General features: G+C 36.2%; 1 protein-coding gene across 1 annotated transcript in view; it reads left to right on the top strand.

Annotated features, from left to right (window-relative positions):
• LOC103024840 (proprotein convertase subtilisin/kexin type 5) overlaps nt 1-15,235 on the top strand; it is a 42,668-nt gene that overhangs the window by 18,829 nt on the left and 8,604 nt on the right. Inside the window, exons 9-14 of the mRNA XM_022672206.2 lie at nt 476-699; nt 887-1,129; nt 2,637-2,882; nt 7,424-7,622; nt 13,011-13,216; nt 14,703-14,803. Coding sequence (XP_022527927.2) covers nt 476-699; nt 887-1,129; nt 2,637-2,882; nt 7,424-7,622; nt 13,011-13,216; nt 14,703-14,803 — 1,219 coding nt within the window. The remainder of the gene's footprint in view (nt 1-475; nt 700-886; nt 1,130-2,636; nt 2,883-7,423; nt 7,623-13,010; nt 13,217-14,702; nt 14,804-15,235) is intronic.

Here is a 15,235-nt window from a genome sequence, read left to right as displayed (position 1 = left end):
GCATTATTTGAGGACTAAAAACTCTGTATTTTTTTTCTTTTTTGTTATATCAGCCATTTATCATTTTCTGCAAATAAATGCTCTAAATGACAATAATTATATTTGGAATTTGGGAGAAATGTTGTCCGTTGTTTACAGAATAAAACTACAATGTTCATTTAACTCAAACATATACCTATAAATAGCAAAATCTGAGAAACTGATTCAGAAACTGAATTGGTCTCCTATTTTATTCATATGTATATATATATATATATATATATATATATATGAACGACTGATTCTTGAACTCGACAGCAAAACAAACACACCTCAAACCACATGACTGCATAAATCATATCATATACAGCACCATTAAATATAGCAGCTCTATATAAGACAGAAATATAGAGCATAAACTTTATTTTGTTTGCATGTTTTCCATAGCAATCTCATTTTTTTAAATGCTGTGTGTGGTGTGTGTCCATGTTTCCAGTGGTTATTTTGAGACAGAGGAGGCAACATGCGAGCCCTGTGATGACCTCTGCTTGACTTGTGATGGGAGCAGGTCACAGTGCTTGGCATGTGCAGAAGGTCTCTATTTGGAAAATGGAATCTGTAGACGCAACTGCTCCCTCAGGAGCTACGCTGCTGATGATGGAACCTGCCGACGCTGTGGCCCTCACTGTGACGTCTGTACAGATAACAACACATGCTCCAGTGAGTCACCACACCTTCAGTTATACAGACAAAAAAAGATGTAATTTTATCTTGATTTGTTCATTTATTGACTGACTATCAAAAAACAATTAAAATGCCATGCACTTCTTAATTGCACTCCAGTCAGGTGGTATTTATCTCACATTTATATGTGTGTATTTGATTTGTGGCTGTGGTTATTTTTCAGAGTGTAGTTTTCTCTACCTCCTCTTGAACGGCAAGTGTAAAGCCAGCTGTCCAGAGGGTTACTTTGAGGACTTGGACCAGGGCCTGTGCGTCAACTGCCATGTATCATGTGCCACATGCTCTGGCCCTCTCCCAGATGACTGTGAGACCTGCTCTTCTCTTGCCCCCAAGCTGTATGAGGGCAGATGCTCAGATGACTGCCCTGCAGGCACCTATTACCAGACCTCCAGCATGGAATGTCAGGGTGAGGTCATGGTCCACATAACACACACCAGGCCTCTTAAAGTGGCCTCCCTTCACAAATATTATCAAATCTGAGTGTGTATTTAAGTGTGATTGAGCACCTCCTGAAAACTGTCCTATGACTAAACACTAGTTTTAAATGTTATAAATTCATATATTACATCTGACAACTGCACTGTTGAACTGGCCTAGTTGTTAGTTGCTGTACAAATATAAATTACATTTTTGCTTTACCCTTAGATCTGGCTCTTGAGTGATTTTTGATTATATATATAGGTGTTCTCAATTCTGTTCTCAATACTGTGAATCAGGTGGAGATTTATGGGCTGTCTTGGAACAGTTAAAAAATTACAGTGCATTAGAGAGCATATTTGAAATAGTGTGTATCAATATCAGGCTGACATCTGCGGATAATGCTGGATCAGAAATCTTAAAAAGGGAGTTAATTCTGAAAAATAAAATATAGCTTTAAACAAAACACACTCACACTAAGTTGATGATTTATATGGGAATATTTGAGTAGTTTGAGCACAATCACCAGCTATAGAAAATTATTTTAAGTGAGGTTTTTCAACATTGTTTAGTAAGAAAGAGCAGACATAAAAATCAATTAACAAACAGCACCAACAAACACCCATTACAGCAGGGTCATGTAATGCATTAACCACTCCCCCACTTCTAATAATGTAATGACTATAGATTATTATCTTCATTAAACCTTGTTGTAAATATCATCAGAATATTACAAACTAAATGCAGCATTAAATATTTAGTATACTGAAAATTGGCAGTATTACCATTTTAGATGTTAAATCAGCACTGTTGGTGTCACACCCAATGTTGTAAATTATTAATTAATGGTGTTAATTAACCTCTAAGAGTGTTGATCTAACACTGGCACATTTACTGTGTGTATATTGCTATTTAATTTAATTATAATAGGATTTCTGCAGTTATCTTATTATTTATTTGGTCTGATTTTTAGATTAAATTGAGGACTAGAAATGTAAATAGGAAGTTTGAAAAAGGAGATAAAGATTTTAGCTCAGTAATCAGATTTCTCAGGACATGAATATGCTAAATCTAATTTCTTTATTTTTTATTAGTCTGTGCAATCACTCAAATGTAATCAAAAATATAGATGCTTGTTTAGAAGAGGCTTGTCTCCAGTTTTGCAGCGATATAGAGTAGGCTCTAAGAATGCCTGCGTCTGTAAAAATATGTCTGCAATGTAGAAATCTTATTATTACCTAAATAAGCATTTAAAGTTCATGCAGACATTTGGATTCTCTAAGTTGATGTGGATAGAAAATCCATGTATTTGTCTCAGTATCTCAGTAGCACTAGTGACTATGGCCTGTAATCTACCCTTTAAATGCATATCATTGAATCTGTCAACATATGTGAGAAGCCTTTCTAAATCTGATTAAAACAAAAGTGAACATATTAAGAGTTTGAAACATTTACCTGCTTGTTGTTGTTTTTCTCTCTCTCCTTTTATCCCACAGAATGTCACCAGACATGTGCTCGGTGTGTGGGACCGGAGCCCACCCAGTGCTCACAGTGTGAGAAGGGCTTGGTGCTGGACCCCAACACCATGATGTGTGGTGTGACTGGGGACTCAGACTGCCCACCCAGAACCTTTCTCCGTGACAACCAGTTCACGTGCCAGGCATGCCATCGCCATTGCCAGTCATGTGAAGGTCCGGGACCTACAGACTGCCAGACATGTGCCCTACCCCGATACCTCCACAGTAAGAACCCAAAAACCTCGCTCAGTTCCACATTTTCACTTAAAAAGTCGCACTTTTGGTAATTATAATTAGTTATTAAAGTTATAAAACAAATGCATTCAGGCATATATTTTGATAATTTACATTTTTGTAACTGAGAAATACTTTTCACTGACATCTACTGTATCAGTGGTATAACATTGTCATTGTAAACATTCATACTAATGTCTAACCTTTGTGTAAGCAGTCTGTACATTATGTACTATATCAGTGTAGGGATATGCAAAAGCCTTGCTATATTCTGTACTTACAGTGCAATTACAATCAAATCTATTTATCCAATCACTCTTTATTACAGTACAGTTAATCAAGAGAGCTAAACAAACTAAACAAAATCCATACAGTGGCTAAAGTTTAAAAAAATCCAGCTCAGGTTCAGCTTTTGCAGTTATGTATGGTTTTAGTACAGCATAGTTTATGTTGCATTTGATTTTGGTCATGCTTGGCCATACTGATAATGCTGGTTGACCAGCTTGGTCATGCTGGTAATGCTTTGTTTCTAACTATGCTACAAATGTGTTTTTTGGTCAGCTTATCCAGCAGATAAAATGTTTTGATTTAAATTGGCTGAGTTATATGAGAGTTGTTGGATTTATATATATTTATATATAGTCTTCTTTTAGAGCAGATTATTCTGATTCCAGGTTATATTCAGGCAGAGAGAGAGCGCGCTCAGTGAGAAAAGCGACCCGACACCCCAGTTTTTAAATGAATATATTAAGCTTAGCGGGGATGGTCGTTTCAGCACACTGGTACCATTAAACACAATATTCTGTCCCTTCTCCATTTAGAAATGCTTTTGCTTTTAGTTTAGAAACAAATGAATATGGACTGCAACTTTAATGTTGTTCATTATTTTTTAATCTGTATTGCCTCTTTGGAAATCAGTGTATTTAGTGCTCAACAGTAATGTTAATAGTTTGAGCTACATTCTGACTATATATTTAGCTTTGCTGTTTGTGGTAAATTTAGCATGGATTAACTTGATTGTGTAAAACCTGTAAGAACTCTCACTTAACCTAATGTTCTGCTTGCTTGAGGTGCTAGAAGAGATGTCAGGAGGTAAAAAGGAAGGAAACCACTCTGACTTAGCATTAACTGTCCAGTGCTATTGTTGTTCTTCAAGAACAATAATTTAATCAAGAATTGTTCAACCCAATATGTATTGAAGTTATGAATTAACTCCCCTTCTGATGCTGCATTTGGACTGAAAAAAGTTTTTCCCCAACTTATTTGCACAAAGCTGTAGTAATATCAAGAAGGAGAGAAACCGATCTGAAGTGTGTTTACAACAGAAGTGAACTGCATAGCCAAATAAGATTTGGAACAATATATTTAATCCTTATTTCACAATGTTTTTAGACTGATGATGCTCAATCACCACAGTTTCACAGTTTCAATAATAATAGAGGACTAAATCTCTATTCAGTCACACCCACTTCCAGAGTGGGTACCTTCTCACACACCCTTGACATGTCTGCTTTACCAGAGTTTGCATTTCTCATTTTTAGTGTTTGTTTTATGTTTTGTACTACACTGCCTGGCCAAAAAAAGGCTCCACCTAGGTTTAGGCAAATGATGTGGGGTTAGTGCAGCTGGTCAGGTCTAGGTTCAGCAACAGTATGTGCTGAAAGAATGAGGTCAGCTGACTACCTGAATATACTGAATATATATGACTAGATTATTCCATCAATGGATTTTTTTTCTTCCCTGGTGGCACGGGCATATTCCAAGATGACAGTACCAGGATTCATGGTGTTGGAATTGTGAAAAAGTGATATAGGGAGCATGAGATCATCATTTTCACACATGGATTTTTCACCAGAGTCCAGACCTTAACCTCATTGAGAATCTTTGAGATGAATGCGTGCCGCAATCTAAGCTAAAGGCGGTCAAACAAAATATGACCCTTTTTTTGTGGCAGCTTTTTTTGGGCCAGGCAGTGTATTTAGCATTGAATGAAAATAGGTTTAAAATTGTTTGTTGCAGTTTTGTAGTCTATAGGTATTTCAGATAACATAAACCCAATCATCCATTGGGTTAGATGCTCAGGTGCTTTTAGAAGTATTAAAGGCTTTCCAAAAACACTCCTGTTTGAAGGAGGAGTGTGAAATACAATAGTGATTTCATTTATGATTTAAATAATCCATTTCCCAGGCAGTTGGATTTGTATTTTCTAGACCTGTATTACTCATCTCTATTCAGAACCAACTGAAACAATCTTTCTCATAAAACAGCTTTGCCAGCTCTAGCTTGTCAAACTAGATAAGCTAGTGTATGTAATAACATAGAGTCTGTCTTTGATTGATGGTTTAGCTGGTGTACAAGCATGATTTGCAGTCTGGCAAAACAAAGCAACAAGTTCTGTAAGAACAAGCTTGACTGTGCCAGTTGACCACCATGATTAGCAGGAACACAAATTACAGTCAGCATGACTTGCATTACTAAGCTTTACCAAAATCAAATGCAACATACAGTATAATATGCTGGTGAAGAGCTGGTTATCATCTTGCTTACAGTATAATATTTATTGTGTTGTCCTCTGGATGATCAGCTTTTTAACCTTACACCAATTAAGACCCGCCGCCAATTAAAGCTGGGCTTGAGCTGGATTTTTTTTATCAAGGTAGCAATACTAGATCGCCAACATTTTCGCCAACAATTTTGAATGTTGTGAACAATATTATTCCATGACATATTGTGCCATGTTGCCCAACCCTAATTATCACATCAGGGTACTACTTTGTTGCTGTTTTTAACAAACATTAAAAATGAGAAATGCAAACATAATATGCTTAAATAGAGAGTGCAAATAGCAAAAATTTTACACTGTTCTCATTTCCCATTATATATGTACTAGAGACAGATTAAATCTGTCCAGTATCATTCAGGTAATGTCTAACCTTTGTGTAAGCAGTCTGTACATTATGTACTATATCAGTGTAGGGATATGCAAAAGCCTTGCTATATTCTGTACTTACAGTGCAATTACAATCAAATCTATTTATCCAATCACTCTTTATTACAGTACAGTTAATCAAGAGAGCTAAACAAACTAAACAAAATCCATACAGTGGCTAAAGTTTAAAAAAATCCAGCTCAGGTTCAGCTTTTGCAGTTATGTATGGTTTTAGTACAGCATAGTTTATGTTGCATTTGATTTTGGTCATGCTTGGCCATACTGATAATGCTGGTTGACCAGCTTGGTCATGCTGGTAATGCTTTGTTTCTAACTATGCTACAAATGTGTTTTTTGGTCAGCTTATCCAGCAGATAAAATGTTTTGATTTTAATTGGCTGAGTTATATGAGAGTTGTTGGATTTATATATATTTATATATAGTCTTCTTTTAGAGCAGATTATTCTGATTCCAGGTTATATTCAGGCAGAGAGAGAGCGCGCTCAGTGAGAAAAGCGACCCGACACCCCAGTTTTTAAATGAATATATTAAGCTTAGCGGGGATGGTCGTTTCAGCACACTGGTACCATTAAACACAATATTCTGTCCCTTCTCCATTTAGAAATGCTTTTGCTTTTAGTTTAGAAACAAATGAATATGGACTGCAACTTTAATGTTGTTCATTATTTTTTAATCTGTATTGCCTCTTTGGAAATCAGTGTATTTAGTGCTCAACAGTAATGTTAATAGTTTGAGCTACATTCTGACTATATATTTAGCTTTGCTGTTTGTGGTAAATTTAGCATGGATTAACTTGATTGTGTAAAACCTGTAAGAACTCTCACTTAACCTAATGTTCTGCTTGCTTGAGGTGCTAGAAGAGATGTCAGGAGGTAAAAAGGAAGGAAACCACTCTGACTTAGCATTAACTGTCCAGTGCTATTGTTGTTCTTCAAGAACAATAATTTAATCAAGAATTGTTCAACCCAATATGTATTGAAGTTATGAATTAACTCCCCTTCTGATGCTGCATTTGGACTGAAAAAAGTTTTTCCCCAACTTATTTGCACAAAGCTGTAGTAATATCAAGAAGGAGAGAAACCGATCTGAAGTGTGTTTACAACAGAAGTGAACTGCATAGCCAAATAAGATTTGGAACAATATATTTAATCCTTATTTCACAATGTTTTTAGACTGATGATGCTCAATCACCACAGTTTCACAGTTTCAATAATAATAGAGGACTAAATCTCTATTCAGTCACACCCACTTCCAGAGTGGGTACCTTCTCACACACCCTTGACATGTCTGCTTTACCTGAGTTTGCATTTCTCATTTTTAGTGTTTGTTTTATGTTTTGTACTACACTGCCTGGCCAAAAAAAGGCTCCACCTAGGTTTAGGCATTTGCATTATATGTTTTATGTATTATGATAACAGTGAAGTTAGTTGGAACTGAATCTGAATCTATAAACCACCCAGCTATTAAAATAGATCCTGTTTGGTATTTCTTATACAAATACCAAAGTATCTCGTCTGTGTAGTATTTATATTTTAGGTGTGCATCTTAGTCTTGTGTGTGTGTTTGTGTGTGTGTGTTACAGATAGCTCCTGTGTAACAGAGTGTCCAGATGGAACGTACAGTGCTCATGAGGAAGCTGATGGACTTGAGCTGGGTTTCTGTATGCCTTGTGATCATGTGTGTGCCACTTGCTCTGGTGCTTCTCATAAAGACTGCTTTAGCTGCTCTACGGGCTACCTGCACCTACTCTCTCATCTCTGCGTCACCCATTGTCCTACAGGGTAAAGCATACACCACAAACACACTTGCAGCACTGGGCTGAAAGTCACAACTTTCAACAAAAAGTTTTAATGGCAGATTGAAGAAATATTGGTCTGTGTAAATGCAGCTGTCAACTGCTTATCAGTTACTTCATCAGCCATCAGAGATCATGCTTTATATCAACACTGCATTGTGTAGCACTGTGTGCAATGAATGGAAAGTTTGCCTGCATGATCTGATTTAATATTAAATAATAATAATAATAATAATAACGAGGGCCCCCCCCTGTCAGGGGAACATAGGGCCCTCACATAATGGTGCATGTCGCACCGGGCCAAATCGAGAAACCAGTCAAAGTTGGACTCACATTTTTTTTTTTTTACAAAATGTGCAGTTATTCACATTTATCTTTTGACAAACTCAAAAACTCATATAATGCCTACCTCATTCTGCAGTAAACAAGACATCTTTCAAAATGGCTGACTTCTTGTTGGGCAGATCTAATACAAGTATTAACCAATGAGTAATGTTTGAGGCATTGTAATATCTATGCTGCTACAGATATTCAAGAATGTTTGGAGAATTTTTTGAGATAGCCTCAGCTAATTTATTAGCTGAAACAAATAGGGGGCGATGTAGGGTACTCTAGCTACAGGTAAGAAAATTGGCCAATTTGCATGTGTATCGGAAATGCCTCAAAAATAAGCGAAACTGACTATAATAATAATAAGAAGAAGAATTGATAATAATTAATTTTTACAAGTAGAGTAGAGTAGAGTTCCAGATTTTCGGTGCATGATGCTTCACCACTCTTTCTGTGCTTTATCTTGGGAATGCTCAATAATATTAGGTCTGTATTTATTATTATTCATGTTTCTTACTTTATATGCTTATCTAGCAATCAGCATTATCTAACTGAAGCTTACATGGCAGTAAACATACAGATGATTTTGAATCAGGACTGTGTAGACTTTTTGGGTGTGAAATGTAAAGTCTTCCTGTCAAGGTGCCACTGACATTTCCAAGAATTGGCATCCCAGAGGTCACGTCAGAGTTTACCGTCCAGACAGTAATCCTTTGTATTAGCTGCACTAAACAAATATTCATTGTGGAACACTGTATGACTCAGTGATGTCGGACTTTTGCATGTTTCAGGACATTTTACGTCAGCAGATGTTGAAAGTAAATTAAATACACAGCAGTCAAGCTGTGATCGAAGCAATTGCTTCTAATTACTTTAGAGATAAAGCATGGCAGCTGATAGGAGCTGTGACCGCTCTGCTAAGAATAGCTTGTTACATCATGCCGTAGAAACTCTTCTATTATCTGTGGTTGATTTTTCAGATGTTGTAGAAGAAAAACAATGTGAGATCAGGGTACTGTGACTTTAAACTCTCTCTCTGTCTGTTTCTTAACATAACGTAAAGGTATTTTGCCCTAGAATGAAAACCTGCATTTAGCTTGGCTTACTGTCATTATCACAAGCTGACCGTAAATCATAAACTGACTGTAAATGGGTTGTAAAGGGCCTGTAAACTACAATTGTGCAATTATTTTCCCAGAAAGAGTCATATATACTGATACTTACTATCATAAAAAAAACTTTTGCCTTACATTTCTTATATTTTTTCCGATCTGGGAAACTCAATTCCATTAGGTAGTTCTTACAACAGAAAAAAAAAGTTTAGTTTCAGTTTGTTCAGTTTTTAATTTCAAAGAAGCCAAACCGTGCAAGCAAAAAAAAACTTGTATGAAACCAATATAAAAACAAGAGTTTATTTTTAAAATGTAAGGATAGTAACCTTCAGCATTAGAAGCAGATTTTATATTAAACAAAATATAAAAATAACCTACTTATGTTTGTGATCTTCAAAAGTACAAGTCACTGCCACATAAACAAGATCTTTAAAGGTTTCATGACTGAAGCATAAGCCTATATTCTGAAATCCCTCTAGCAGGTTCTGTGTAAAGATGTATAGTCCTGATTACCTCGGTTAAAAATGGCTTTAAAACAGTACTTCAGTTAATCAAATTAGATTGACCTCCAGGCACCAATTACAAGTAAAATACAGTTTTTTTTACATACAGTAAATCTGCTTTTAATGCAGCATATGTGTGATTAAACAGGCTTACTTTTACACAAAACACATAATTTGAATAGGCAACATCTGTTAAATGACTGTGTTGCGTAGGTAGGTAATTTCCGTAGGCTATTGATCTAGATGTAGAACCTTGCTCCCCAAACAGCAGGTTATCTTTATTATCGTGTCCTGGCAGGCACTAAGGGTGATTACTTCCACTCTTTACTGTACAAATGCTCATAATTTGAAATGTGAAATTTGGCATTTCCTTTTAAAGAATATTGATATGTAGTTTTGTAACCAAATGTGCAGATATATTTTTAAGATTGTATATCATTAAGTTTTTCAACAACTTATTAGTTGTCTAAATGTGAGTATAAACACCCTAAGTATACCCCCTTTGGACAACTTAATAGAAATATAATAATAATAATAATAATAATAATAAATATAGCCGCAAGCGGCAATCATCGGGTTCAAGCACCAACTTGCACAATGGTGCCTACTGGAGCATTGAATGGTGATGTGTAAGAAGGTCTAATATGATTGGAGATGCCCTGTCACATTTAGAAATGATCAAGTTTTTCACCTGTTATTAATGTTGAGCAGAGGCCTTTCAACCTGATCAGTGCTTAAATTCACATGTAAATCTAGTGAACTTTGTAGGATATTCATTAAGTGAGTTAGAACTAGTCAAAAGGTGTCTACATGTTATTGGTATTGATCAGGTGGCTTCAACCAGAATGTTCACAAAGTGGTATTCAGATTGACCTTTGAACCTTTGCAGAACAAGCTGAAATGTTTGACCAAACAAGTTTAAATTAACACAAAGGAGTGAATGTTCTGATATGACATGTAATTACGAAGTTATTATAAATCTAGTTCTGAATTAAATGGCGCTTCATCAAGCACCAACTAGCACAATGGTGCCTACTAGAGCATAGGATGGTGATGTGTAAGAAGGTCTAACACAATTGGAGACATTCTGTCACATTTAAAATGATCAAAAGTCTTTCACCTGTTATTAATGTTGAGAAGAGGCACAAAGGAGTGAATGTTCTGATATGACATGTAATGTCAAGTTATTCTTAATCTAGTTCTGTATTAAATGGCGCTTCATCAGAGTGATATTGTACAGAGGTCTTTAACATTGTGAGATTACAGCAAATACTGCAGAGTTACAGCAATTTAGGTTAGAAATTCCAAGGACGCACAGATTGCTTGATGCCTGGAGAGTATTGTATGTGAAATTTTCACAAATGTTTTTAATGAACATTTACCTAGAGATTCTACAGTGTGCAGCAAGACTGAAATGGAGGTGATAGGCCAAATATCCAGAGAGTAGTTTCAATATAGCTATTTTCAAACAATTAGCAATTATGAATGAACAAAGCACTTTTTAAACATAGTTGTATTGAGAAATTTGTCAGAGCCACTGTACTAAATATGGCAAAAACAATTAGATGTCAAAATAGTACAGCATGATTGACATATACTCGTTTTTTTGGAACAGCGCCCCCCAGTGGGAGGATTGTTTCAGCACTTTGCAGGTCACTACAGTGTCTCCACCTGAACATAACTGCCAAATATCATCCAGATTGGGCAACATTCAGCCTGCCAAAATGTCTGCTGAATGCTGATTGGCTGATGGTGTTCAGCCATGTTGATTGATTAAGTTGCCCTTTGAACATCCTTTAGAGGCTGTATGATAGATTCTGCATGCAAAGTTTCAACTTGCTAGGTTGCACGGTTGCTGAGAAACAGTGCTCCAAATTTACCTCTTGAAGTGAATGGGGCATATATCCGGAAGGACTAATTTGCATATGGCGGCCATATTGTTTACATATTTCAACTTTTTCTTAATGAATATTGAAGCGCATGCTCTCACGAGTGTTTTGATACCAAACATGCCAGGATTGGTCAAAATTCCTAGGACTAGTTTGCAAAAGTAGGTTTTGCATATTATGCAAATTAGCACAAAATCTATATAGACGGAAGTGCATGATCCAAATTGGAAAGTTGTTGGTATTGACCCAAGGAATCCATCAAAAAAGAATTTTGAATGTAGGTCTTATGGTTTTTGAGTTATTGAGAAAATTGTGAAAAATGAATTGCCTTGTTTATAGCGCCACCACTTGACCAATCGGTGCCACAGATGATCCTACATCTACCTACCAAGTTTCATTTCTCTATGACTTACGGTTTAGGCTGCACAACTGTTTTTACAGGAGAAAAATAATAATAATAATAATAAGAAGAAGAAGAAGAAGAAGAAAAATCTTAGCAAAAACAATAGGGTTCTACGCACCTTCGGTGCTTGAACCCTAATAATAATAATAATAAGAAGAAAAATCTTAGCAAAAACAATAGGGTTCTACGCACCTTCGGTGCTTGAACCCTAATAATAATAAAGTGTGTTAATTTTGTATATTTTTTATTTTTCTTAGATTTAAATATTTAAACTTCCACAATATGCAGAATTCATTTAACTTTTATCTTAACGCAACATTTGCTGTGAAGAAGTGAAAATGGACAATAGAGACAGAGCACATCATCAGAGGAAAACCACGCCCATGCAGTGGGGGAACATTCTGTTCAGTTTAATTAGAAGTGAACGGATAATTGCAGCGCATTGTGTCTTTAAATGGCTTTAACATACAATATCAACACCAGCTTTAATACCCTTAAAAGCCACCAATCATAATAACCTTTTTTTGAAGAATAGGAAAGATATATACCGTTCTGGAAAAAATAAGAGATCACTTAAAAATGATGAGTTTCTTTGATTTTACGAAATTGAAAACCTCTGGAATATAATCAAGAGGAATATGGATGATCACAAGCCATCAAACCAAGCTGAACTGCTTGATTTTTTGCACCAGGAGTGGCATAAAGTTATCCAAAAGCAGTGTGTAAGACTGGTGGAGGGGAACATGCCAAGATGCGTAGAGTATCTGTGTCCTGACAGCCATCAAACTTCAGTCAAGGCCCTCTAGTTCTAACCATCATTTAGACGCACACACATCTGTTCATCTTTTTCTTCTTGCCTTGTTCTGTCAGTTCAATCCTATTCATTTTAATTTTTCCCCAGTGAGTTTTATTTGCCCAGCAGCCAAAAACTGCATGGACTCAACAGTCAACAGTCATTCTGACCCACACTCATCTATGTGTCTATTTATCATCTCTCGTTTCTGCCAGGAAATTGCTAGTTACAAATAGTTACAAATTACAGATTACTTTTAATTGATCCAAACTCTTAAACAACCATATGATCAAACAGGTTGTATTTGCCACAGGCCCATTAATGGCTTATGTTTTTATTACCAGGTACTACCGAGCAGGGCAGCGCTGTGAGAAGTGTGATGAATCGTGCGAGCTGTGCTCAGGACCGGGGCCAGAAGCCTGCAGGGTGTGTGTTCCTCCCCTTCTGGACCTGCAGGGCACCAGACTGTGTGTGGAGCGCTGCCCACAGCGCTTCTACCAGAACGGAGACAGCTGTAGGCAATGTCACACCAGCTGTCAGACCTGTACAGGTAATAATCCAGACAACAATGTTTGCACTATTAAATGTGACTGAGGTTTACAAAAATCTCCTTTAGGGTGAGGATCCAGATATCTGCTCTGATTGGGTTGAAGCATGATGTGCATCTACTTGTTATAGATAATGATTGTTATAAATAATTGTTGTTATACATAATTGATTATGGATTGCTATGCTCTGGATATCACCAAGCTGACCATGCTCTGGCTTTTATTATATTTTCTATTTATCAGAGGTGTCACATGAATTTAAAGACTTGCGACTTAGCTCAACAAAATCAGAAAATAATTGAGTTTATTTATTTTCTACCTATTATCTTAAATAAATATGATTTAGAGTGCTGTAGAGTTTTTCAATAATTACAAGGCAAGAAATTGTGTTGCTTGATCAGCTTCCTTATCCATCACCCATGAGGGAATGTTCTGTAAGCAGACATGATATTGTATAGAGCTGTACAGAGCCAGACTACTCCAGGTGAAAAGTTTAATTTAAAATGCTGGATTTTTTTAATTTCTTGTAAATTTTGCAGGTCATATATTATCAGTATCTGGATATCGGTTTGCTTTCAATGTTATGTAATAATCCAGTTTGTCACACAGACTACGTATCAATCTAATTTCTTACAGTACCAGTCAAAGGTGTGGACACACCTTCATGTTCAATGGTTTTCTTTTTCTCTTGCTTTAATTTATTTTCTACATTTTAAATTAATATTAATGACATCAAAACAGTTAAGGAACACATGTGCCATTACATAGTAAACAAAAAAAAGTGTTTGGCCTCTACAATCTCCTGACCTAAACCCAACTGAGATGGTGATTTGAGATGAGCTGGAACTTCACAGAGTGAAGGAAAAGCGGCAACTATTGTTCAGCACCTCCAGGAACTCCTTCAAGACGCTGAGAAAACTATTCCAGGTGACTCTCCCACATGAAGACACTGAGATTAAAATACCAAGTATTCAAATGTGTCATCAAAGCTAAATGCAGCTACTTAGAAAAATCTAAAGTATAAAACATATTCTGGTTTATTTAACACGTTCCTGTATAGCTTTAATCTCTTCAATAGTAAATTTACAATGTTAAAATATTAAAAAAGAAAACATATAGAATAAAAAGAGGTTTTACCAAACCTTTGGACTTTTGATGCCTAAAGTGAATGTCAGTTTAATTTAATATCGACTACTTGTAACGTGCAACTTAGCAACTTGTTCCCGTTTCTGCTGGTCATGACCAGTGCAAGCCTGTTACTAACCAACAATTACGGTACAACTTTAGAAAGCAATCAGTCTAAACTGAAGTTTAAATTGGTACAACTTGATGTAACTAAATAAGTTTCCTAAAGTAGGTTTGTGATATTTGTTATTAGTTTAGCCTCTTTTACGAACTCTAGTGCTTACAGAAACCAGAGTGAGGTTAGCTAAGCATCTTTTTAATACTGTTAGATTTTTTATGACATGGGTGTGCGATTGTTTGCAGATAACACACCTCAGAGCTGTGTGACGTGTGACTGGGGCAGTGTCCTGCAGGCCGGGGTGTGTTACCCTTACTGTGAAGAAAGCCATTTCTTCTCAGAGAATGTAAGCACTGTTCCTGTATGCGTCTGTCTTTGTGTGTTTCCCTTTGGCACAGGTCCAGTTTCAACAAGTTCTATTCAACAAGGAAGCTATTTTTTTATTTAGTTAATCTAATTCAGATAAAGCTGTTTCTTCACTCGTCTAGAACTCCATTCAAAGACAAAACACGTTACACACATAATACACACACACTCTCAACAAATATAGATAGACATGTTACTCACAGTGATTTGTACATGTACAAATTGATCAGGAAACACATTCCGGAAAAATTACATTCACACTAGCAACGGTGCAATGTGACAAAGGGCCAATATTAATTTGGTTTTAAGATAAGTCAGTAATTTCTGGCAACAAAAGGCAGCTTAAACTACAGCTATGTAAAGTGGGCAAAGTTGGCAGAGTTGATCAAAATTTAACTTTGATCATTTCTTT

The sequence above is a fragment of the Astyanax mexicanus genome, chromosome 2 (genome assembly GCF_023375975.1).
Source record: "Astyanax mexicanus isolate ESR-SI-001 chromosome 2, AstMex3_surface, whole genome shotgun sequence".
In the NCBI taxonomy this organism is placed as follows: domain Eukaryota; kingdom Metazoa; phylum Chordata; class Actinopteri; order Characiformes; family Acestrorhamphidae; genus Astyanax; species Astyanax mexicanus.
Note: the sequence above shows the minus strand (reverse complement) of the source record. Positions and strands in the feature narration are given on the sequence as shown.